The following is a 23,177-nucleotide window of genomic DNA, read 5'->3' as shown; positions in this document are numbered from 1 at the left end:
GTCCTAAAGGCCATTTGTCTTTCCTAACATTAATTTGTGCTCCTGTAAGTGGCCTTTCTCACCTCCCTTTCCCCCATTATGATGGTATATGAGCTCTCACATCTCAATATTCCTTTGGTTTTATTATATTTATTTATTTATTTATTTATTTTGCTTTTAAAGGCCGCATTAGCAGCATATGGAGGTTCCCAGGCTAGGGGTCAAATCAGAGCTGTAGCTGCTGGCCTATGCCACAGCCACAGCAATGTCAGATCCGAGCCACATCTGTGACCTATGCCACAGCTCACTGCAAACACTGGATCCTTAACCCACTGAGGGAGGCCAGGGATCGAACCCGCAACTGCATGTTTCCTAGTCAGATTTGTTTCTGCCGCGCCACAAGGAGAACACATGGTTTTATTTTTATTTTTTGTTTTTTCATAGGGCCGCACCCATGGCACATGGAAGTTCCTGGCCAGGGGCCGAATTGGAGCTGTAGCTGCTGCCCTTTACCACAGCCACAGAAGCTCAGGATCCTTAACCCACTGAGTGAGGCCAGGGATCAATCCCACATCCTCATGGATCCCAGTCACGTTCGTTACTGCTGAGCCCCTATGGGAACTCCTCCTTTGGGATTACCTTCTTTCTGTGATGCCCCAAGTATGTTAATACATTTTATGCTCCTTCTGTGAAAACATCATTGTCAGTTTAATTTGCAGGCCCCCACTCATGAACATAAGAGGGTAGAGGAAAAGATTTTCCTCCCACATGCACCTGAAGGTTGCCAATGAGCTCAGCGGTGGGTTGAGGCTTCTTGATTCTACTTGGCCTAAATTAGCTTCTAAAGTAGAAATACTTCCAAAAAAGACATCCTAGTCCAGGGGGGACCACCTACAAATAGGTCAGTGACCCTAAACAGGTGGGAACCAGCCCAGGCACATGGCCTGGATTTAACCTCTGGGCCATTTATTTTATTTATTTATTTTTGTCTTTTTGCTATTTCTTTGGGCCCGCTCCCGCGGCATATGGAGGTTCCCAGGCTAGGGGTTGAATCGGAGCTGTAGCCACCGGCCTACGCCAGAGCCACAGCAACGCGGGATCCGAGCCGCGTCTGCAACCTACACCACAGCTCACGGCAATGCCGGATAGTTAACCCACTGAGCAAGGGCAGGGACCGAACCCGCAACCTCATGGTTCCTAGTCGGATTCGTTAACCACTGCACCACGATGGGAACTCCCCTCTGGGCCATTTAAAGTCTCATACCCGGTCAGACTGCAGGGTGTGCCTGGACCCAGAACAGAAGATTCACCCTCAGGAACATCACAGCTCTTGTAGGTTCATAAATTGTGGCTGTGACTGGAACAGGGGAAGGAAGGAGAAACTGACTCCCCCTGTTTCCAGATTTCCTACCAGGGACCTTGTCTGACACCCCTCAGCACAGATGACATTTCAAGATGGATAATTTTTTTTGGCTACCCCCACAATGTGTGGAAGTTCCTGGGGCCAGGGAGTGAACCCAAGCCAGGGCTGCGACCCAAGTCTTAGCAGAGACAACGCCAGGTCCTTAACCTGCTGAGCCACAGGGAACTCCCCTAAATTCTTCACAAGGAGAAGTCCAGCCCTCCCCATCTCCTACCTGCAAGTGAGGGGAGGCCCGCCCTCCCAAGAAGGCAAAACAAAGAAGACCAGACATGCACCCCAAAGAGCGAGCCGCCAGGTGATATCAGCTAACAAACCTGGCACAGAAACCAACTGGTCCCCTCTGCCCTCCCGCCCCCATTCATTATCGGGAAAACTGTGGTTGCCGACCTCCCGTGTGGACAACATAAATGAAAACACTTATTTGCTTAAGATGTTTTCTAAGCCCATGGCACTGATATATTTTATGTATGTTCATTCTGGGCCGTAAAGTAGTTCTGGACATAAAGCAAATACCGTACGATACTTCCTTTGTGATGGGAAGGAGGGCAGAGAGAAGGCAGTGAGGGAGGCAGGTGGGCAGAGGAGGCCTGAGTGTGAAGTAACAGCAGGCACAGGGCCCACCTCCAGCCAAGGACACATCAGCCCTTTGCCTGTGGGCAGGTGACCTGATATGGCTGTGCCTCCATTTCCCATCTGAGACTGTCTCTTCTTCCCTGCTGGGGTGTACAGAATATACCAGCCCCAAATGCAGGAGTTAGAGGCTCTCCTTTTTACAGATGGATATACTGAGGCCCAGGTGAGGGTAAACCCAAGCTCACATGGAGGGGCCAGAGTGGGGGTGAGAAGGCCAAGAGGGGAGTTCCCACTGTGGTGCAGTGGGTTAAGAATCCCACTGCAGGAGTTCCCGTCGTGGCGCAGTGGTTGACGAATCCGACTAGGAACCATGAGGTTGCGGGTTCGATCCCTGCCCTTGCTCAGTGGGTTGACGATCCGGCGTTGCCGTGAGCTGTGGTGTAGGTTGCAGACGCGGCTCGGATCCCGTGTTGCTGTGGCTCTGGCGTAGGCTGGTGGCTACAGCTCCGATTCAACCCCTAGCCTGGGAACCTCCATATGCCGCGGGAGCAGCCCAAGAGATAGCAAGAAAAATAAAAAAAAAAAAAAAAAAAAAAAAAAAGAATCCCACTGCAATGGCTCAGATTCCTGCAGAGGCTCAGGTTCAATCCCTGGCCTGGGAAATTCCATATGCTGTGGGTGTAGCCATCAAAAAAAAGAAGGCCAGGAGGGACCACCCATCCAGACATCCAGAGAGCTCAGTCACCCTGTCCCTCCACACACATTTATTGAGCGAATATGGCATGCCCGGGACTCCGGAGGAACAGGCTAAAGATCAAGGACTCAGGGTGAAACCCAAGATAAGGCAGAAATGGAGCCTTTTTTTTGCGGGTGGGGAACCTGCAGCATATGGACGTTCCTGAGCTAGGAGCTGAATTGGAGCTGCAGCTACCAGCCTATGCCACAGCCACAGGTACGCCAGATGGGAGCCGTGTCTGTGTCTGCAACCTACACTATAGCTCATGGCAATGCAGGATCCTTAACCCACTAAGCAAGGCCAGGGATCAAACACAAGTCCTTATGCATATTAGTTAGGTTCATTACCGCTGAGCCACAATGGGAACTCCATGAGGGAGAGATGGGGCCTTTTGACCTGAGCTCTCCAATGGGGGAGCCCATAGCCCCAGCTAGCTACATAAACGGAGGGAAACAAAAATGAAATCCACAAAGTGTTGTGTTTCTCATCTGCATTGGCCACAGTTCCCCTGCCTCCTAGTCACATGTGGCTGGTGGCTGCCCAGATGGGGAACACATCCATCATTCCAGGCATTCCTGTCAGAGGGCGCCAGGCCACAGTCTGAAGCCTTCTACTTTTAAGTGATAACCGGGGATGAGTGCCATTTTGTCACCTGAAAGCTGGGGCTATTTTGCTTTGAGACCAGAGCCATGTTGTGGGAGGAACTGCATACACACAAGTAAATAAGAGACAAAGTGGCAACATCCAAATAAGACTGACTGTAGCAATATCAGGATCCCACTTGTGACATTGTAATAGACTTTTGCAAAATGTTGCCACTGGGGAAATGTTATTTCTTAACAACTGCTGTGACTCTACAGGGGGTCATGGTAAACAATCTAAGCAGGAAACATTACCTGGATGATGGAATTTTGGGGCGCCCCCCCCCTCAATTTTGGCATGCCTGGCTCACCTGTCCCTGGCCCAGGTGGGAAGCTGGTTTCTCGTCATGGTCAGCCTGGCACCAGGCCTCCGAGAAGGGATAAAATGGTTCAGGAGCCAGGATCGACCGTGCTGGGTGTCAGAGGACCAGAGGCTGGGAGTGGGGTGGGGTGGTGACAGACTCACTTTCTGATGACAGGGTGGGGAGGTGGCGGGTCCTGCTTTGAACGTGCACATAAAATGGTGGCAACAGGATCTCGACTGTCTGTGAATCTGCTGGGCTCCAGAGGCCCGTCCAAATCCCAGAGGCACGCAAGGCAGATTGGTGAATCCTGTCCTCACCCAGGTGTCCCACCCTGGAGTCCAGCCTCTCTCCCTCCCTCCCTCCCTCCCCAGCTCACCCCATCACAGCTTCCACCAACGAGGGAAATCCTTCCTCACATCTGACTTGATTTCATCATGCTAAACCAGTTTCTCCTCCTCCTGGGTGAGTCAAAGACCAGGACAGGCCACAATTTCCTCTGAGTCCAGACAATTAGAGAGGTTGTCAGACGGGGTGATCCATGGGGAGGGACAATGGTGGGAATAAAGCCTGCACACATCCCTAAGCTTTGGGGAGGAGACGCCTGTGCTGATGAGAAATCACTTCTCAGTGCACTTATGGAGCACCTGCTGTGTACCAGACCTGACCCAGACATGGTCCTCTCAGCTTTTCATTCTTACTGAGGGGAAATTCACAGCATATGAAATTCACCCATCAAAAACGGAACACTTCAGAGAGTTCCCTTGGTAGTTCAACAGTTAACAAACCTGACTAGGATCCATGAAGATGCAGGTTTGATCCCTGGCCTCGCTCAGTGGGTTAAGGATCCGGTGTTGCTGTGAGCTGTGGTGTAATTTGAAGACATGGCTCAGATTCCGTGTTGTTGTGGCTATAGTGTAGGCTGGCAGCTACAGCCCCAATTCGACCCCTAGCCTGGGAACCTCCATATGCGGCAGATGTGGCCCTAAAATAGCAAAAAACAAAACAAAACAAAACAAAACAATGGAACACTTCAAGGAGTTTCTCTTGTGGCTCAGTGGGTTACGAACTCGGCTAGTATCCATGAGAATGCAGATTTGATCCCTGGCCTTACTCAGCAGGTTAAGGTTTCGGCAATCCTGTGAGCTGTGGTGTAGGTCACAGATGTGGTTCAGTTCCCACATTACTGTGGCTGTGGCGTAGGCCGGCAGCTACAACTCCAATTGGACCCCTAGCCTGGGAACCGCCATATGTTGCAAGTGCAGCCCTAAAAAGAAAAAAAAAAGGGGGGGGAATACCTCAGGGCATTTAGTATATTCACAGAGCTGTGTAACCAATCATGCCTAATTCCAGAACATTCCATCATCCCCAAAAAAACCCAGTGCCCATCAGCTGTCACCCCACCCCCTCCCTAGCTGCATGAGTCCACTCTCTACCTCTGTGGGTTTGCCTGTTCGGGATGTTTCCCACCCATGGAGTCACACACTATATGGCCTTTGGTGCCTGGCTTATTTCACCTAATTTTTTTTTTTTTTTTTTTTTTTGTCTTTTTGTCTTTTCAGGGCTGCACCTGCAACATATGGAGGTTCCCAGGCTAGGGGTCAAGTTGGAGCTGTAGCCACAGGCCTATGCCAGAGCCATAGTAATGCCAGACTCAGGCCATGTCTGCAACCTACACCACAGCTCACAGCAACGCAGGATCCTTAACCCACTGAGGGAGGCCTAGGATGGAACCTGCAACCTCATGGTTTCGTTAACCACTGCGCCACGACAGGAACTCCTGAATTTTATTTTTAAAAAATTAGGTGAGGGAGTTCCCAACGTGGTATAGCAGAAACGAATCTGACTAGGAACCATGAGGTTGTGGGTTCGATCCCTGGCCTGGATCAGTGAGTTAAGGATCCAGCGTTGCCGCGAGCTGTGGTGTAGTTTGCAGACGTGGCTCAGATCTAGCATTGCTGTGGCTGTGGCATAGGCTGGCGGCTACAGCTCTGATGAGACCTGTAGCCTGGGAACCTCCACATGCCATGCGGGGTGCGACCCTGAAAAGACAAAAGACAAAAAAAATTAAAAAATTAAAAAAAAAAAATTCATTTATAAAGAAACCAGTTTTAGGTTTACAGAAAAATTACAGATAGCACAAATACTTTCCATACCCCCGCCTGGTTTCCCCTATTAGAACCGCACCACAGCAGTTGGCCATGAGGGTAGATGGAGGGCACCTCCTGAACCCCAGGTGTGATCCTCTGTGCTCTCCGGGTAACAGATCCAGTTTGCTGGGACACCTGCTCCAAGCCCCATTTACCGAGGTGCAGACAGGTCACAGCATCGGAATGGCTTTAGCACCTCCAGCTCCGGGATTTTCCTGCCACTTCTCCAGAGGACGTGGAAGGGGCGGGACCAGCTGAGAGGAAACCACAAACATCAAATGTATAGGAGCAGCTCTGAGAACAGGCTGTGCCTGGCAGCGGCTGCAACTTGGCCAGCAACAGGGGGCAGGCAGAAGTCAGTGGCACAGCCTGGCAGGGCTGGACAGGGCTTGGTGCCACCTGAGAGGGCGGTGGCTTGGCATGTGGTACCCACCCTATTCCCCCCCCACCACGTATACCAGGTCAGGCAAGGGACTGGGAGGCACCCAGAGGCATTGAGATGGGGCATGTGGGGGGACCAGGTGGGGTCACTGCAGGCTTTGAGAGGAGGGCACTAGGGCGCAGGGCCCAGCTACTTGGTGTCCCTGAAGATTCTTTCTGAAGTGCTAGGAGGGGGAGGGTGTCCCACCTGCCAAGCCTGGGGTCCTAACCTGGATGGGGATCCTGGTGCCTAAGTCTTGCCAGGAGTCCTTCCTGACAGTCCAGAGCACCCCTGCCCCCCAAGCCCCACCTTGGCAACGTGCAGGCTGTTTCCAGGCACTGGAAGGTACCTCCTCACTGGCCAGCACCTGTCTGTTCTGTGGCCTCCCAGCCATCACCCTCACTGGGCTGCCTGCAAGGGTGACAATGGCTCACTTGGTCCTCTGGGCCCCAAGCCCACACTCCACGTGGCGGCAAGAAGTCCTACCAAAAATGACATCCAATGGGGGTCTGTGCCCTGCTCACATTCCTTCTACGTGTGTCCACCCAGGGGTAGTAAAACATCCAGACAAAGGTACACAGACATTCACAGCAGCACGACTCACAGCACCCAAAAGTGGGAAACTCAGCCTCCCTCTGTGGATGATGGATAAATACAATGTGGTCCGTACAATGGAGCATCACTCGGTCAGGAAAAAGAGAGAGACACCACGTTCACTGCAATGTGGATGGGCCTTGAGGACCTGATGTTCACTGAGAGAAACAGACACAGAGATTCCAGGGACCAAGCCTTGACCGGCCCACCCCTGACCAGCCTGCTCCCCACCCCAGGCCCTGTAGGGGTGACATCATTTGTCTCTTGATCTTCTCACCATGCAACTTTCTTGCCTCACCTGGTTTCTCTCAGATCCCTGCTTGTCAGAAGACGAAACTGACAAGCATGGCAGTCTGGAAAGGGGCTGGGATTCCAGACCCTGCTGCTGCCCTTAACAACTGAACTTCACTGCCCCCTTTTGTCTCCTGCCTCCAGGAAGTCTTCCCTGTTCCACTTCCTCTCCCTTCCCCCAACCTCCCAGGATCAGAAGTTGGCCCTGGGCTGCCCAGCAGAGACCTGCATACAGTAAGAATGTAATCATGGCTGAGGGGATTAAGTCTACAGAGGGAGGAGAGCCAGCCAGGAGGGGGAGGTTTGAATTACTGGGGTTTACTGAATTAAGTTGCATTGTCTAGGGGTGCCCCTCCCCCACCAAAAGCTGGTTTCCTGCTTCCCCTTGGATCTGCAACAACAGCATGCTTTACCCCACCTAACCTTGGTTGTGGGGTGACACAGGAGAGCTCCCACAGCCAGGCCTCTCGATCTACCCTCTGTTGTGAGGAAGCCCAAACCGCACGGGGGACCATGTGCCAGCCTTGCCCTCGGACCAGCCCCCACCTGTGGATGACCGACCCAGGTGTCCCGGAGCAGAGCCGAGCAGTTACAGGGCAACAGAAAACCAGGGGGTGCGCGCGCAAACTAGTTTTTATGACTTTTATTAAATCCTTACAAAACAGAATATAAAATTCCGGCATTGACAGTTGGTGTCAAGGAAAACTTCTGAGCTGTATCAGTTCACCTGGTACAGTGGAGTTAAAGTGCTTGGATGTTTTTTCCCCCACTTTAAAAAAAAGTTGGTTTTTTTTTGTCTTTTTTACACATCTTAACATTGAAACACTGCTATTCCCCCTTCCCCCAGCGCCAGAGCAGCCTGGGACCAGGTTGCTCATTCACAGTAACGGTTCTGACCAGTCCTCCGGGCCGCGCTGTCGATGACAGGGGGGAGGAAGTGGCTGTCCCACCTTTGAAGGAAAAAAAAAAAAAAAAAGCTGCTCACAGCTCAGCTTTCCCTAGTAAAATGGCCATGGCGCCGGCTGCGGGAGAATCCATTTGTTTTTTTTTTTACAAAAAGGCAGAATCCCCAAAATTGCAAAACGTGGAATCACTGATGGGCGAGAAATGATGGGGGGTGGCCTCCCCACCCCCAGTCTTTGGAAAGGCCAGTCCACAGATCCGGGCGGGCGGGGGCGGCGGCCCCCCACCAGCCACCACGGACTGCGACAATCTACGAGGCTGAGAGGGCCGCAGAGACCGCACCCGAGCCACCCCTCCCCCCCCACATTCAAGTATTTTTCAACAGGGAAGGGAAGCGAACCGCTGTCTTAAGAAACTAAGGAAATGGGCGAACAGCTAGAAGCCAGACGGCCGCGGGGCGCCCCGCTGGCAGAAGCACGTGTGCGGTAAAAAAGAAAGCCTGGATTGCATAGTGTCCCACCCGAGGGCGCAGGGCGTCAGAGTCTCCCCGGCCCCGCGGGTCACGCGACTTCTGACTCTGGCGCGGGCGGAGGGGGCGTGGCGGCCGCGGCCTTTCCTGAAGGCGGGCGGGGCAGAGACACCGCCCTTGGGGGTCGGGGGATTCTGAGACGCCCGGAGTAGGGGGCCGACAGAGCTTCCACGCCAGAGCCGGGGAGCGACCGGGCGTGACGTGGCCATGATCAGACTGAGCCCTGAGAAAAGGCACTCGGGTGCCCGGGTGGAGGGGGTCCGCGGGACCCCCCCGTTGGCTGACGGCCGCCTGTCTGGCCCCCCCACCTCCTCTAGCGCCACTCTCCCGGGTGGACTGTCCCCGGGGGGGCTAAGGGCCCCGGTCATTTGCAGCTTAAGGTCAGGATCCGAGGGAGCCCGGATTGTCAGTTAGCAGGGGGTCCAGTGGGCGGAGCCACCCCGCCCGCCCCCAGGTCCCCCTTTTACGACAGAGACCTGAGAAGCCCCTGCCCCCGCCCCGCTCCCAGGGTGTCTGTGGGGAGGGAAGAAGCTACCGTCTCGTCAAGGGAGGTGGGGGGCGACCCGTCCCTGAAAATACTGTGAGCGTGGGGAGGGGGACGCGCGGTCCGGCTCCCGCTCGCCCGCCCGGGAAGACGCCGCGCCCTCCTCTCCTGAGTCACGCGGGCGGCGGGGAGGGGCCTTCACAGTACCGGGCGCATCTGGGGCCGGGGCGGCGGGAGGGGGCCCACCCAGCCGCACGCCCTCCGTTCTCCTCCCCGGCGCCCGCTTTGCTTTTAACACCGTTAAGAGGGGGGAAAAATCTTTTTTTAAAGAAAGGGAACAGAAAAAAAGAAAAAAAACCCAACAGCAGAAACCTTATATAAAAAGACCCCCCGGAGCTGAGCTTAGCGCCTAGGAAGCCAGCTGGGGGGCGGGCAGCCCGCTGGTCACCCGCAGGCAATAGCTTAAAAAAATCTTTAGATCTGAAGGGGGTGGGGCGGCCTATGTACAGAGGGAAGGAGGGGGTCACGCGTGCTCTCCCACCAGGACCACGGGAGCGGCGGACAGGCTGGCACGCTGCCGCCGCTGGGCCAACTTGGACTGGGAGGGCGGGGAGAGCTGCAGGCAGCGTGAGGTAGCTCGGATGACCACGGGCTGGTCCTGCCCCGCCTCCTCGGCCGCGTCCTCTTCTCGCTGGGCCAGCTGCCGGTTCATGGCAATGGCCTCGGCTGCGAACGAGGTAAGGTCTTTGGCACAGCTGTTCCTGGGGACAGCGGGGGCGGGCGTGGGGATGGGTCACCAAATAGAGGGAGGTAGCCACCGTCCCCCTGCTTCCCTCGGGAGCCCTGGGGTCTGTGCAGTTCCTTGGGAGCGGGGCCCCAAGAGACCCTGGCCGCTGGGGGAAGGGGTCTAGAACCTCTGCTAAGGTCCCAAATCCGTCACCCAGTACAAGGACACCCAAGCACTTGAAGAGCTTCTCGCCACACGACTTAAGTTTTTTTTTTCTGTCTTCTTTAAACATCTTCACATGTGGCGCCCCCTCCTGGACCCGGGGTTTCCCACACGGGCCTTACCTCTGCAGGACCATGGGCGTGGGCAGCGTGTTCTCTGGGGCGCACTGCAAGGAGAAAAGAAAGGGCAGTCTGAATAGCAGAGCCTGGCCCGCCCTCTGGGGCGCCCAGCGGTCTGTGAGAGGGGCAAGAGTTAAAGCCCTGCACCTGCCCCGGAACTGAGCCAGGCTGGGGGGAAGGGAGGCGCAGCAGGAGCCCCGCCCTAGTGGGCGGGGCCTGAGTCTCACCAAAGCCACTCCCTCCAGATGGTTCCCAGCTGCGGAAAGGGGTTGGGAACCCCTTCCACCAGCCCATCCGCCTTGACAGTGGGGCCCTAGTGCCAGCTTGTACTTTTGGGTAAGGCCCCTGCCCTGCTGGCCTCCCTGCCTGGGATGGCAGCCCATCTGGGAGGCACCCACTGGGCAGAAGAAACATCTTTTCTTGGATTGGTGGGGACAAATCTCTGGACAGGGTTAGCAGGGCATGGATCTACCCTGGCTTGCTGCCCACCCTGCTACCTGGCTGACCTCAGCTTCATGCTGTTTGAGGCCTGAAGAGGCCCCAGTGCCTCCAGGACACAGGGCCTGGCAAATAGCTAAGAAGTAACTCCTGCAGTCCCCTGGCCCAGTCAGGGCAGGGGTCTTGATGCTGGGCTGCTGAAGGTTCTAGTACCCTTGCCCATCCACAGAGGCTGGATGGAGGTGAGTGGCCTCCCACGCCTCCCAGGGGATGCAGCTGGAGACTCACCCCCTGCACCCAGGGATGCTGCAGGACTTGGGCAGCGCTCAGCCTCCGCTTGGCATCACGGACGAGGAGCTTCGAGATGAGGTCTTTGGCAGCGAAGGAGATGTGGGCCCAGTCCTTCTCAGGAAACTCGTACTTACCCTCCTGAATGCTCTCAAACAGCATGTTCTGGAGAGGACACAGGAGAGAGGGGTCATTTCAGCCAGCAAGGGTGGAGGCCAGAACTGCTTAATGGGCAAGCCTGGACCCGGAGGAGCACTGCACGGGAACACAGGAAGTGAGTGACACTTCCATCAGGGCCCCCACAATCCACCACATTGAGTATGACCTGGGCCCAGGGAAAAGGGCCCTGGCTGCAACCCCCCAATACAGCAGGATGGACAGAGGGCTGAAAAGTGCCCTGAGATCAGCCAGCAAGACCAGTAGTTCTGGGGGGCCAAGGAAGGCAAGGACCCAGTGGTCTGGAAATGGCTGGTAGGCTGGACCAGAGTGGCTTCAGGGAGGAACTCGGTAGGTTCTGCCCAAATGGAGACCAATTTACAAGCCAGATTTTGGGGTCACTGGGCCGTGAACCCTGAGCCGCCTACAGTGCATAGAGGCTAGAACCTGATCACCCCAAATCATAGGCCTCACTCCTACTTCAACTCCCTGACCCAACTGCTTTCTCCAGGGGGGTGGGGAACCCAAAGAGTCTCTGGGAACCCAGGAAGGCCAGGCAGGCACTGCCCTATGGATGTCATCAGTGGTTAGAGGCCAAGCCCTAAAGGACTCTCAAGGGGTACACCCAGCAGGGCCTTGGGTGGGTGTAAGTGTGGACGTCCACAGGCCGGCCTTGGGGTGCACTGGACAGTCCTGGGGGATGCTCGGTCTAGGTCCACCAAGGTGAGGGGTAGCTCTCTGCATGGACGAGGCCTTTGGGGTGCACTGGGCAGGCAGAGGTGGGAGTTTACAGTCCAGGTCCCAGAGTGTGTGAGCGCGAGTGCACGCGTGTGCCTGCCTTGGCAGGCCTGGTGGGGTGCTCGGGTGAGGGGTGCACGGGAGGCCCCTACTCGCACCTGGCAGGCAGGGCAGGCCTCTCCGCGGTCCCAGCCGCAGTCGCTGCCGCAGTGGCCCACGAAGGGCGGGTAGCCGCTAAGCAGTATGTAGAGGATGACGCCCAGGCTCCAGAGGTCGCAGCGCTTGTCGTAGATGCTGGCTTCCTCGCTGAAGGCCTCCACCACCTCCGGGGCCATGTACTCAGCGGAACCGCACTGCGGGCGGGGGGCAGGGTGGGGCATTAGGGCCCGGCGGGGGTGGGAAGCGGCGGGAAGCAGCGTCCACAACTGGGACTTCCCTGAGACCGCAGCCAGACAGCCCCGCCAGACCAATCAGAGGCTGCCGAGGGGGCCCGCCTACCGGCCAATTAGAGGCTGCTGCTGGGTCAGCCCCGCCCCAACCCTCTGCCCCCGCCCAATCAACAGGTGATGGCAGCCCGCCCAGCCCCAAAGAGCCTGACCGCGGCCCCGCCCAGCCGCACCCCCTGGGCCAATCAGCCGCTGTTGCTAAGCGGAAGCCCAGCTCCAAGGCCCAAGCAGCCAAACAGGCTCCACACCTTCAGGTTACGCAATCACAGCCTGGGACTAGATCTGGGGCCATTTCAGTCGTTTGGCCCCTGTCAACACCTACTCCTCCCAGCCCCACTCGGAGCACCCTGACTCCGCAGGCCCTTACCGGTGTGAGCAGCTCCGGGGTGGAAATGGGGGAGCAGTCCCCGTTGAGTTTGATGCCACTGCCCAGGTCAAAGTCGCAGATCTTCACAGGGGAGACCTGGGAAGGGTGGCACGGGGCAGTGTGGGTAGCGGCCCCACCCTCTGGGGAAAGGAAAGCCATCCCCACCCCCAGGCGCCACTCACCTGGTTGGGGTGCTCACAGAGGATGTTTTCCGGCTTTAGATCCCTGTGGGCGATCCCTGCAAGGAGAACCAGGAACCACGAGGGAATGTCAGGGGCAAGTGGGCATGCCTTCCAGGAGTCCTGCACAGGTGGACTGGGAGCAAGGCTGGACACTCAGGGACCCCTGGGGCAGGCCGCTCACCTTTGTTGTGTAGAAAGTCCAGGGCGCTGGCCACATCCTGCACCACCACACTGGCTTCCAGCTCATTGAAGTGCCGCCGCTTGTGGATGTGGCTCAGGATGGAGCCTGGGGCCAAGCCACAGAGCAGAACACAGAGGGATCACCTCCACTGCCCAATGCCCAGCACCCACCCCACCCTGGCAGAGAAGCCACTACTCTGGCCTCCTTGGGCCCCAAGTCCTCCAGCGTGAGCTGGCGTGTGGACTCCACAAAGCCCCTGTGCTGTGCAGCTCCCCCTCTCCCCCAAAAGGCTCTCCCTGGTGGCACTGAGCCTCCAGCCCATTAGGACCCAACTGAAATGTCCCATAGGCCCCACATACCGCCCCGCATCTTCTCAAACACCAGGTAGAAGCGGTCCTCCTCCTCAAAGAACTCAATCAGCTCCAGAACGTTCCTGGTGTGGGGGGCAGAGAGGCAGAGGAAGAGTGAGTCTTCCCCAGGCCCCTGTCACCCACAGCCCAGCCCAGGAGGGGCCCTCCTTCTCTACCCCCTGAACCCCACCCCACCCCACCCCACTCAGGAAGCCTGAGCCTGGGGCCATGGGCCTGCTTCCACCCTGCCCACCTTGGACTGTCAGCCTGCCTGCCGCTAGGCCCACCCACAGCACCTGGCACTGGGCCTGGCACACAGTGGGGGTGATGAGGTGTTCAGGCCACTGAGAGATGGCTTGGGGACCAGTGCTGTGGCGAGGGGAGGTCACATTACCTGTGTCCCTGGCACTGATACAACATCTCCACCTCCCGGAAAACCCTACTCCGAATGTGGCCCGGCTGCTTCTCAATGATCTGAAATGGCATGGGGGGAGGGAGAGATTCACCAACTGGATCATCAGGGCCCCCCACAGCCCGAGGGCCCCGCCAGAAACTTCTCCTGTGCCATGCCTGACACTCATTAGACTCTGAAAGCAGAGCGGGCCTATGGGGGCCCAGAATTTACTGGAAGTCAAAACTGTGGTGTCAGCACCAACTGGGGGCAATGTGTTTCCCAGAGGCATCTGAGGAGGGGTGAGGGGATAGGGAAAGCAGGGAGGTGGAGCCGGCCAGCTTACTACCCCCTGACCCGGACAAGCCTTGGGGCACATTTGGGACCTGGAACCCCTGCAAAAATACCCCTTGGAGTTCCCGTGGTGGCGCAGTGGTTAACGAATCTGACTAGGAACCATGAGGTCGCAGGTTCGTTCCCTGGTCCTGCTCAGTGGGTTAAGGATCCAGCGTTGCTGTGAGCTGTGGTGGAGGCTGCAGACACGGCTCAGATCTGGTGTTGCTGTCTGGTGTAGGCCGGTGGCTACAGCTCCGATTAGACCTCTAGCCTAGTAACCTCCATATGCCGCAGGAGTGGCCCTAGAAAAGGCAAAAAGATAAAAAAACCAAACCAAAACAAAACAAAACAAACAAACAAAAACTATCCCTTCAGGGCAGCAGGTTCCTCCCTGTCTAGGAGGGTGGTGACCACCAGGCAGGTTGGTTCACACACCACCCAAGGAACTGGAGGGGCCTGGGGGCACTTGGCTACCAGCCCACTTGCCTGGGCACCAATCTTGCCCCCAGGTCCCACGCTAGTCTGGGCAGATGGCCCTGGTCCTGTGAGCCCAAGTTTGTTTCAGGTCGGCTCAGCCTGGCCCTACTGCCCATGGGCAGGCTCAGCCTCCTGGGATCCCAGAGCATCAAGAAACCAGCCCACGCCTCTGCCTTCACTTTTCCCTGACACCCAGGAGCTCTAAGGACCAGAGGGTTCTGGGCCCGCCCCTGGGGCTCCCCCAGACACTCCACTCACAGAGAGGTGAGGTCGGAAGGTGCTGCCAGCGCTCTCCCAGTGTCGGGCCCCCGACACCCATGGGGAGCTCCTCCCAGGTTGGAGCCTGGGCCTCTCTCACTGAGTTGGGGGTAGGCTAGGTCACCATCAGGCCCAGAGGTCCCTGCCCACCAGCAGCTTGGGGGAAGGGATGTGGGGTGTTCCTCAAGCTAGGCTCCAGCAGCAGGCAGGCAGGTATGTCCACTGGCCACCAGGGCTGGGCCACTCTAAGCACTGTCCTGCCTGTCTAGTGACAAATACACCTGTCCCACAGAGGAGCAGAGCCACCAGATTCTGGGGCTCCTTGAGACAGTGCCACCAGTGCACCCTTCTGGTGTTAACTGACCCTCATCCCGTTCCGTGGGAATGTGGCCACTTCACAGAGGAGACAGTGGTGCCTCTTTGGAGGCACACAGCCTTCTGGGAGGTCACACACAGTAAAACCCAACCCCACCGAGCCTCAGAGTGACAGAGGCCAGGCTGCCCAGTAGGACCCTTTGGATGGAAGGGGCCCAGGAGAACACCTATTGTGGTACCTGCTCGATGCCAGATGTCCAGTTCTTCACTGCCCACCCTACCCAGGAACTCCCAGGGCACAGGAACCACAGCCACCCCAGTCATTACACTTCCTCCAGGACCCGAGGCATCCAGCCAGGCCTGCTTGCCAGGGAGTACCTGGCCCTCCTTCCTGGACGTCCAGCCTCCTGGGACCCCACCCAGCCCTGAGACACGGTCACGAGGGAGGCCTGGAAGGCATCTCAGAACGTGGAGTCTGACGCTTGGCCAGGCAACACAGACTTCGCAGCCACACCCTGGGTCAGGGGCAGCACAGGTGTGCAGGAGGTTCTCCTGGGCCTGACCCCATCTCCCTTATGCCCAGCTCCCCTGGGCTTAAGTATGGCACTGCCTTTCCATCTCTGTAACCAACATAAGGCCTGGCCTGTGTGACCCAGCAAGTGAGCACTGGCTCTGCCTGAAGCCCCCAGTTCCTGGAGGCCTCTCTGACACCAGATCTTTGGCCACATGCACAGCCCCCCGCCCCACCCCTTGTGGTCACTTCCCACTTGGACTTGGGGGCTCAGCCCAGGCTGACCTGGATTCCCAGGGGTGGCCTGAGTCACCGGCCTTGGGGCCATTTTTAGACACTGGTTTTCCCCAGCTGCCAGTCCCCCAGCTCAAATGCCAGCTCCCCTCCTCCTGCCATGGGTGGCCTGCGCCAGATCCCAGCCACTGCCAGGGAGAGGCGGGGGAGCTGCCCACATGCCGGGGGCCAGCTCACCTTGACGGCATACTCCTGATTGGTGATGAGGTTGACACAGGTCTGCACGCGGGCGTGGGCACCCTCCCCAAGAACGTCCTCCTGCAGCTGGTAGACATCTGCCAAAGCAGGGGCAGGGGGCAGTGAGAGCCGTCCTGGCCACCATCTGCCCCACACCTTGCCCCCATTGGCCACACTCACCTTCAAACCTGCCAGAAAAACTGTCAGTGGCTCGGCACCTCTTCTTCTTCTTGCCCCTCTTCTTGGCATCAGGGATGTCGATGGGCTGGCTCGAGGGCATATCTGTGTAGGGAGACCTGGGGGTGAGGCTGACCTGGCACAGGAGGTGGCCCCTGCCCCCACTTACTGCAGGAGGCGCACCCTCCCTTCCAACCCCTTACCAGGGCGGGCTGGGCACTCCAGGCTCAAGTCCGTCTCCCCGTGGTGGGCCTGGTCTAGGGAGAAGGCCAGCTCGAAAGGATTCTGCCCCTACAGAAGAGGACCAGAGAGAGCTCAGGCCCCGGCCCTGGCCCAAGCATGCCCCTGACCCGACCCCATGTCCACATGCTGCAGGCCAGAAAGCCTGGCTCAGCGTGACCACAAGGAAATGGACCTTTCACCTTCAGCCCAGGGCCCTTGGGGCCTCTGAGAGTGGATGTGGGGTGGGAAGAAGCCAGATGCAGGCGGCCAGGGGATGCTTGCCTCCTAGAACAGGGCTGAGTCACCGTGGGGCCCAAGCCATGCCTTGAAGCTCAGTTTGCTCACCTGCAGGATGGGGCCAGCCCCACAGCCTGGCGATCCTGTGCGGGCGCAGGGATCAAAGGCATCAGGGAGTTAGGGCGAGCGAGTGAGTCACTAGCTACCCAGGCAGGGCTCCCAACTAGGCAGCCCTGCCTGCTCTCCCACAGCCCCTGGCCTCAGTTTCCCCTCTGTGAAAGGGGGCACCACTGCCCTCTTTACTTCACGTTGTTCCCTTGTCCCCACTGCACCTTTTGCACGGGACGATTCTCACCACCCCACCTCTGCTCCTGACACTGCCTGCGATGGCCCCAGCCCCCCAGCTCTGTGCATCCTGAAGCAACTGCCTCCTCTCCTGGCCCACACTGGGCCACTCCCTGCCCTGCCCCATCCACCCCACACACCCCAGGAGGGAGCCCCTCACAGGCCCCAGTGCCCAGCTAAGAAAAGAGCAATGTTGGGGAGGGGCCCCAAGACTGGGGGAGTGCCCGGGGGAGTGAATAAAGGCAGCCGGGGTTCCTCTGAACATAACACAACCTGATAAACACATGAGGACTGGCAGCCCCAGCAGGGCATGAGAATGAGGCCTTAAGGCTGGAACTCTGAGACCCTACCAGGTTCCCCCATTCTGGCAGACCAGGTGCCAGGGCTTCAAGCGTGTGTGCGGGGCCTCTCCATGTAGCAAGTGGTGCCAGTGCTGATGCTGGATGATGTGGACCCAGCCCCTGACCCTCTCTGTGCCTTGGGACAACTGGAACCAGGGCTCTGGCAGGGGAGTCATCTGGCAGAAAAGGAGTTCCAGGAGAGCCACAAGAGACACCCAGGGGCCCACCGGCAGAAGGGGCCTGGCCAAATTCCTGTAGATGGGAGGCCCGGAAGCCAGTCCAGCAGCAGAGGGGCAGGCAGAGGTCAGAGGGAGCGGCTGGAAAACAGGCGTGGGCCCTCCAGCCTCCCCACCCGCCCTGCAGATAGTTGCTAGGAGGCCTGGCTGGAGGGGAGGGGAGGGAGGAGGGGCTCCAGCCAGTCCCTGCAAGGGCTCCAGCAGCTGGCCCTGCCTGACTGCAAGGGGGTCGGCACCCAGGGGTTGGCACCCACAGGGAGTCAGGCACACAGGTCCTTCCACTGAGAGGTGCAGCCACAGGAAGCCAACATGGGGGTGACTAGGAGGGAGGCTGGACGTGCTGCTCAGGCAAGCGGTAGCACTCACCAGCTTCTCACCTCAGCCTAGTGACATCAGCCTGGGCCTGAAGCACCCACAGGTGACTCGGGAGGAAGCCACCCCCAACTTGTGGGACCATGTACGAGCACAAGGGCCTAACAGGGGCTCCAGGTCCTGTCACTGCCTCCAACTCAAAGAGCTGGACCCTGGAGAGGAAGCGTGGCTGAGCCACCAAGGTGAAGAGACACCAGGCATGGCCAGTTCCTGTGTCCCTGTCACCAAGTGCAAGGGGAACCAAAGACAAATCCCCACTATTTCTAAGCCTCCACTTTCCCATTTTTTGCGGGGGAGGGGGGCACCCTCAGCAGGTGGAAGTTCCCGGGCCAGGGACTGAACCTACACTACAGCAGTGACAATGCCGGATCCTTAACCTGCTGAACCACCAGGGAACTCCCACTTCCTCATCTTAAAATGGGGAAAATGTGTCAGAGACACCTAGCAGATTTGTCTATCTGCTGCCCTGCTGCCAGGCTGAGGGAGGTGCCCCAGCCCAAGGAAACAGTCTAGTGCAATAGAAGAAGCCTCCTAGCATGGCCACTCAGAGGGCCACCTCAGAGCCAGGGCTCCTATCCAGTATCCCCCCAACTCCCTCAGGACTCCCACAGTGCCACCTCAAAGCAGGGCTATCTGGCACCCTGCAGATGCCAGCCAGCTGTAGTACAAGGCAGTGTGGACAGGCCAGGCCTAGAGCTGGCTGCGGGTTTCTAGTCAGCAGGCCTTGGCAGGAGGTGGCTGGAACCATCCAGAGAGTTCGACTTTGCTTTGGCCACTGTGCTGGCCCCACACGCTGACCCCATCTAGGCTCAAGCCCAGCCCTGGGAGGGCTCAGACCACCGCCAGTGACATCTCAAGTCCATCCTGCTCCTCTTGCCCAGCCCTGAACATTTGGACATGCCAAGGCTGTGTCTGCCCCGGGGGTAGAAGCGAGGATGACAGGAGTGTGGGCAGGGGTGGGGCGCTGGCCCAGGACGCTGGCTGGACAGGCCTGGGAATTTTAACCCAGTCTCGGCTTGCTCCTCCCACCGTGGTGTGCAGTTTGCCTGTAGGTATATTCGCGCGTGCACACATACACACAAATGGACATGCATGCACGCGTGAACACACACACCTAGGTCCTGCCTTCTCTACAGGGCAACAGGTCCCTGCCCAGGGAAGCCATTACGTAACACAGCTAGCAAGGTGGGGTGGCCGCTGCGCTGACATCACTGCGTCCCCTGGGCCGGGCCCTATGGGCCACTGCCTAGCACCTGCCTGTGCCCCCCTTCCCCCTGCCCCAGACTCGTTCATCTGAGACCAGGACTTGGCGGCCACAGCCAGGGGGCCCCAGCAGAAACTTCCCGCTCTGACAGGAAATAGCACTCTGGCCTAGGGTGTCTGGAAGGTGGAGGACTGGGAGAGCATTCAATCCACTGCCCCATTCTGCAGACCACCTAGGAGGGCGTGGGGGTGCCTGCAGCCCTGCCTGGGGTTTCTGGAGGAAGGACTCCACAGACCCCACAGGCCCCATGACGCTGGGGTCAGGACTGTGGCCTGCAGATGCCCCAGTGCACACTCAGCAGGGGTCTTCAGGAGACACAAATCCAGGGGCCCCCACAGGCGGGGGAGGGGGGGCAGCAGAGGAAAGACCTTACTGGCCCCAGGGCGCTAGGGACTGAACTGTGTGGCCTACTGAACGCCCTCCCCCCCAGTATACCCCTGGCTGGGGTTTGCGGGGAACACATAGGAAGGATCCCCATAGGCCAGACTCCTAGAAGAAAGACCCACAGGCCCCAGGATATCAGAGACGGGACTGCGGCCAATTGAACACCCCTACCAGTGCACAGCTGAAGCAGCCCCAGGAGCGGGGTGGGGTGCTGCCCCGAGCTCCCGAGGGATCCTGGGGTCGGGCTCCCGCGCCCTGCCACCGGCCACTCCAGTGGTACGGCCGAGGCGCCCCCAAACCGATCCGGCCCTCACCTTGAACGAACGGTGGAAGCCCTGAAGTTCGGCTGTTTTCTTCTGCACCATCTTCTGTCCGGGCCCCGCCAGCGGGGGAGGGGACGAGGGGCCCGGGGGCGGCCCGTGGGCGGGGGGGCGGCCGAGAAGGGGACCCTGTGGGCGGGAGCAGACAAAGGAGGGCGTTGAGTGGCCGCGGCCAGCGCGCCGGGAGCCCAGGCCAGGGCGGCGAGGCTCCGTGGGGCCCGATCCCCGCGCCTGGGTTGGAGCCAGGCTGGGGTCACCGGGCCGCACTCACCGGGGTCGGGCTCGGGCCGGGGCCGCAATGCCGCCGCCCGAGACGCGCCGCAGCCCGGACCCCGCTGCGCGGACCGCGCGGGGAACAGCGCCGCCACCGCCGCTGCCGCCACCGCGGACTCCTCCGTCAGGGCCGCCACCGCCGAGAGGAGCCGGGCGCGCCGCGTCGCCACCACCTTTATAGCCAAGTTCGGCCCCGCCCCGACGCAGACCCCGCCCCTCATGACCCGCCCTTGTGCGCACGACGGGGGCGGGGCTGAAAGGCCGCTCTAGCCGTGGGGCGTGTCTGCGCGCGTGCGCCTTGCAGTGCTCCGGGTTTCTGGCGCGGGACCGGGCAAGATCCTGACGCAGCCGGAGACTCGAGGAAGCCCGCGGGACCCTGGCACTGAGCCAAAGCCCGGCCCTGCCCTCTGGCAACAACATTAGTCTATTGGCCGGGGCTAAGATACACTGACTCCTTTTAGCCACTCTCCTGCTCCAGAACCTGCCATGGCTCCCTCTTGCATCTTTGCTTGAGAACCTGGTGTGTCTCCTTTTCAGCTTCTTGATCCTGGCCCCAGCTATCGTGCAGGAGCACCCCAACTGGCTTAGAGGCTTAGCCGCCTCCCCAGATTGCTCCCCCAAAGTTCACCCTATTATTGGCTTGAAAAGGGGACCACTGGAGTTCCCTTGTGGCACAGCAGATTAAAGATAGGGCGTTGTCCTGCTCTGGCTTTGGTCGCTGCTGTGGCGTGGGTTTGATCCCTGGACCATTCGCAGCCAAAATAAAAGAAGAAGTAAAGAATAGGGGACTGCAGTCAGGCATGGGGACTGAGCTCTATGAAGGACTGTCCTTCAGTCCTGCAAAGAAGTGTTTCCCCTGACTGATGGAGAAAAAGGCCAAGGGGTGGGGGCCACAGAACAAAAAGCAAAACACAACCCCGTTTCAGCTGAGGCCCTGACCCAGATCTGAGAGCTTCAGTTCATCCTGAGCCGGGCCAGCTCCCTGTCTCTGTCCCCACAGCCCTGTGGTGCATGGTCCTTAGACCTGGGCCTGGCCACGTGGGGGCACAGGTCTGGACTGTCCTCCCTCTCCTCCAGGCCCCAGTCTATCCTTCCAGGGGCTTCTCACCCTGCCCCAGCTATCCCCCAACCAGGCCTGAACTGGGTGATCACCTTCCCTTTGAGGCTGCCTCAAGTTACATGCTGCCCCCCAAGGCTACAGCTCAAGGCACAGGAGCTGTGAGGGCTGACCTCAGTCCTCTGGAATGTTTGGTGGGACCTGCAGGGAACTCCCCAGCCAGCCCCCAGCCCTCACCTGACCCATGCACGCATGGGTGTTGTGTGTGTGTGTGTGTGTGTGTGTGTGTGTGTGTGTGTGTGTGACCTTGGCTCCAGGTGTTTGGGGTGGGGCTGCTAGACCGGCCTGCCCAGGAGGCCTCAGTCTCCCCCCACACCATCCCACCCCTCTCCTCACCTGGCTGTCCCTTCCCACTCATGCCCGGGAGCCAGGATCCTCTCTGTGTGTACAGTCACCTGTGCTTTGGGATGGCTGGTGGGTACAGCTGGGTCCCTACCCCTCCCCAGAAGACCAGCTCTGTCAGAGCCCCGATCCTCTCACTGCTGGTCCAGCACCCAGCACAGGGCCCAGCACCCACACAGGAAGTGCTCACTCAGTGCTGCTGAAGAGAAAGGCCATAGTTAGCCAGGCGTGCCTGCGTGTCTGCATGCACGCATACAGGGGTTGTGTCAGTGTGTGAGCTTCCAGAGGCTGCTTCCAGAGCCCAAAGACTGAAATCAAGGCATTGTCGGCAAGGCCACACCCTCCGCAAAGGCTCTAGGGGAATATCCTTCCTGCCTCTTCCAGCTTTAGTGGGTGCCAGCCACGCCTGGGCTCCTTGGCTTAGAGCTGCATCACCCTGTCTCTGCCTCATTTTCATGTGGTGCCATCTCTGTGACTCTCCTCTCTTGGAAAGACATCAGTCATTGCCTTAAGGTCACCCTATTCCACTATCACTTCATCTTAATTGGATCACACCTGCAAAGACCCCGTTTCCTAAGGTCACGTTCACAGGTTCCAGGAGTTGGAACACAGACCTATCTTTCTAAGGGACACAATTCAACCCAGACTGTAAGGGGCAGGAACCTTTTCCGGGCATGTGGCTGTGATGCTTCTGTCTCCTGTGGCAGGTAGTTAGCTGTATCTGTCCCTGTGTGTGGATCTGAGTGGAGTTGCTAGTCACAGTGACCTCAGGGAGCAGAAAGGCAGTGGAGTCTTGCCCAGGGCCATCCTCCTAGGTCCAGCCAAGCTCAGGTCCTGGGCAGCCTTCTTTGGGATCCCAGCTGGTGGAGGCGGGTTTGTTCTCAAAGCCAAAAGCCAGGTCCTCCACTGGGCAATGCTCAGAGGAGCTGTCTTACCCTTGCCCACCTGCGACAAGTGGTCCCTTCATGGGTCCAGTACCCCCAGGGTGAGGAAACAGGAAGCTCAGAGATGGAAAAATGGCTCCTGCCTCTGGGGTCCTTCCACTGAGGTCTGCCTTTCAGCCCTGCTGACTTCGGGGCCAGATCATGGTGTGGGGAGGCATCCTGGGCACTATGGGCTGTTAAGCAGCATCCCTTGTCCCCACCCTCTTCATGCCAGGAGCCCCCCAGTCATGAGGACCACATATGCCTTCAGCAACCACCCAGTGTCTGTAGGGAGAAGCTTCTCAACTCCTGTATGAGAACCACTGCTTCTGCCTGCTGGGTACATGAGGGCGGCTGCCAAGGGAGCAGTGGTATGAGTGCTGGGAGGGGCTCCCTGTGCACACAGAGGCCCTCTAACATGGGTAAGGGACATACATGTGTGCACACACATGTGGACTTCAGTGCTGGAAAAGTGAGTGCTTGCATGTGTGTGTCTGTGTGTGTGTCCATGCGTGCATACAGTCATGTACACACATTTGCTGCCATTCCTTTGCACGTGTGTGTGTGTGTGTGTGTGTGTCTGCGCGCGCGCGCACACACAGTCACTGCCATCCCTGCATCAGGA

At 58.4% G+C, this 23,177-nt stretch overlaps 1 protein-coding gene across 4 annotated transcripts; it reads right to left on the bottom strand.

Annotated features, from left to right (window-relative positions):
* MKNK2 (MAP kinase interacting serine/threonine kinase 2) lies at positions 7,739–20,322 on the bottom strand. 4 transcript variants are annotated; one of them, XM_021084205.1, is made up of 15 exons: positions 20,169–20,322; positions 19,892–20,026; positions 16,744–16,778; positions 16,380–16,467; positions 16,180–16,281; positions 16,000–16,097; positions 13,635–13,714; positions 13,250–13,323; positions 12,891–12,995; positions 12,710–12,765; positions 12,528–12,623; positions 11,873–12,067; positions 10,821–10,985; positions 10,098–10,141; positions 7,739–9,752 (listed from the first exon to the last, which is right to left on the bottom strand). In XM_021084205.1, the coding sequence occupies exons 5-15, from the start codon at positions 16,277–16,279 to the stop codon at positions 9,200–9,202; spliced, it is 1,566 nt and encodes a 521-aa protein (XP_020939864.1). In that variant the 5' UTR covers positions 16,280–16,281; positions 16,380–16,467; positions 16,744–16,778; positions 19,892–20,026; positions 20,169–20,322; the 3' UTR covers positions 7,739–9,199. The 4 variants fall into 4 exon arrangements, with proteins under 4 accessions (XP_020939864.1, XP_020939866.1, XP_020939865.1 ...); XM_021084207.1 differs by having other exon boundaries at positions 7,739–9,787; positions 20,169–20,313; XM_021084206.1 differs by lacking the exon at positions 16,744–16,778 and having other exon boundaries at positions 7,739–9,787; positions 20,169–20,316.

Source organism: Sus scrofa, chromosome 2 (genome assembly GCF_000003025.6).
Source record: "Sus scrofa isolate TJ Tabasco breed Duroc chromosome 2, Sscrofa11.1, whole genome shotgun sequence".
Classification (NCBI taxonomy): domain Eukaryota; kingdom Metazoa; phylum Chordata; class Mammalia; order Artiodactyla; family Suidae; genus Sus; species Sus scrofa.
Note: the sequence above shows the minus strand (reverse complement) of the source record. Positions and strands in the feature narration are given on the sequence as shown.

What these genes read in the sequence shown, in the direction of transcription:
- MKNK2 (XM_021084204.1), bottom strand. Translation starts at nt 19,942, where the DNA reads ATGGTGCAGAAGAAAACAGCCGAACTTCAGGGCTTCCACCGTTCGTTC. An exon ending in GTTTGAGAAGATGCGGGGCG is followed by an intron (nt 12,996 to 13,249) that starts GTATGTGGGGCC and finishes GCTTGGCCCCAG; the next exon opens with GCTCCATCCTGAGCCACATC. An exon ending in CCCCGGAGCTGCTCACACCG is followed by an intron (nt 12,068 to 12,527) that starts GTAAGGGCCTGC and finishes CCCCGCCCGCAG; the next exon opens with TGCGGTTCCGCTGAGTACAT.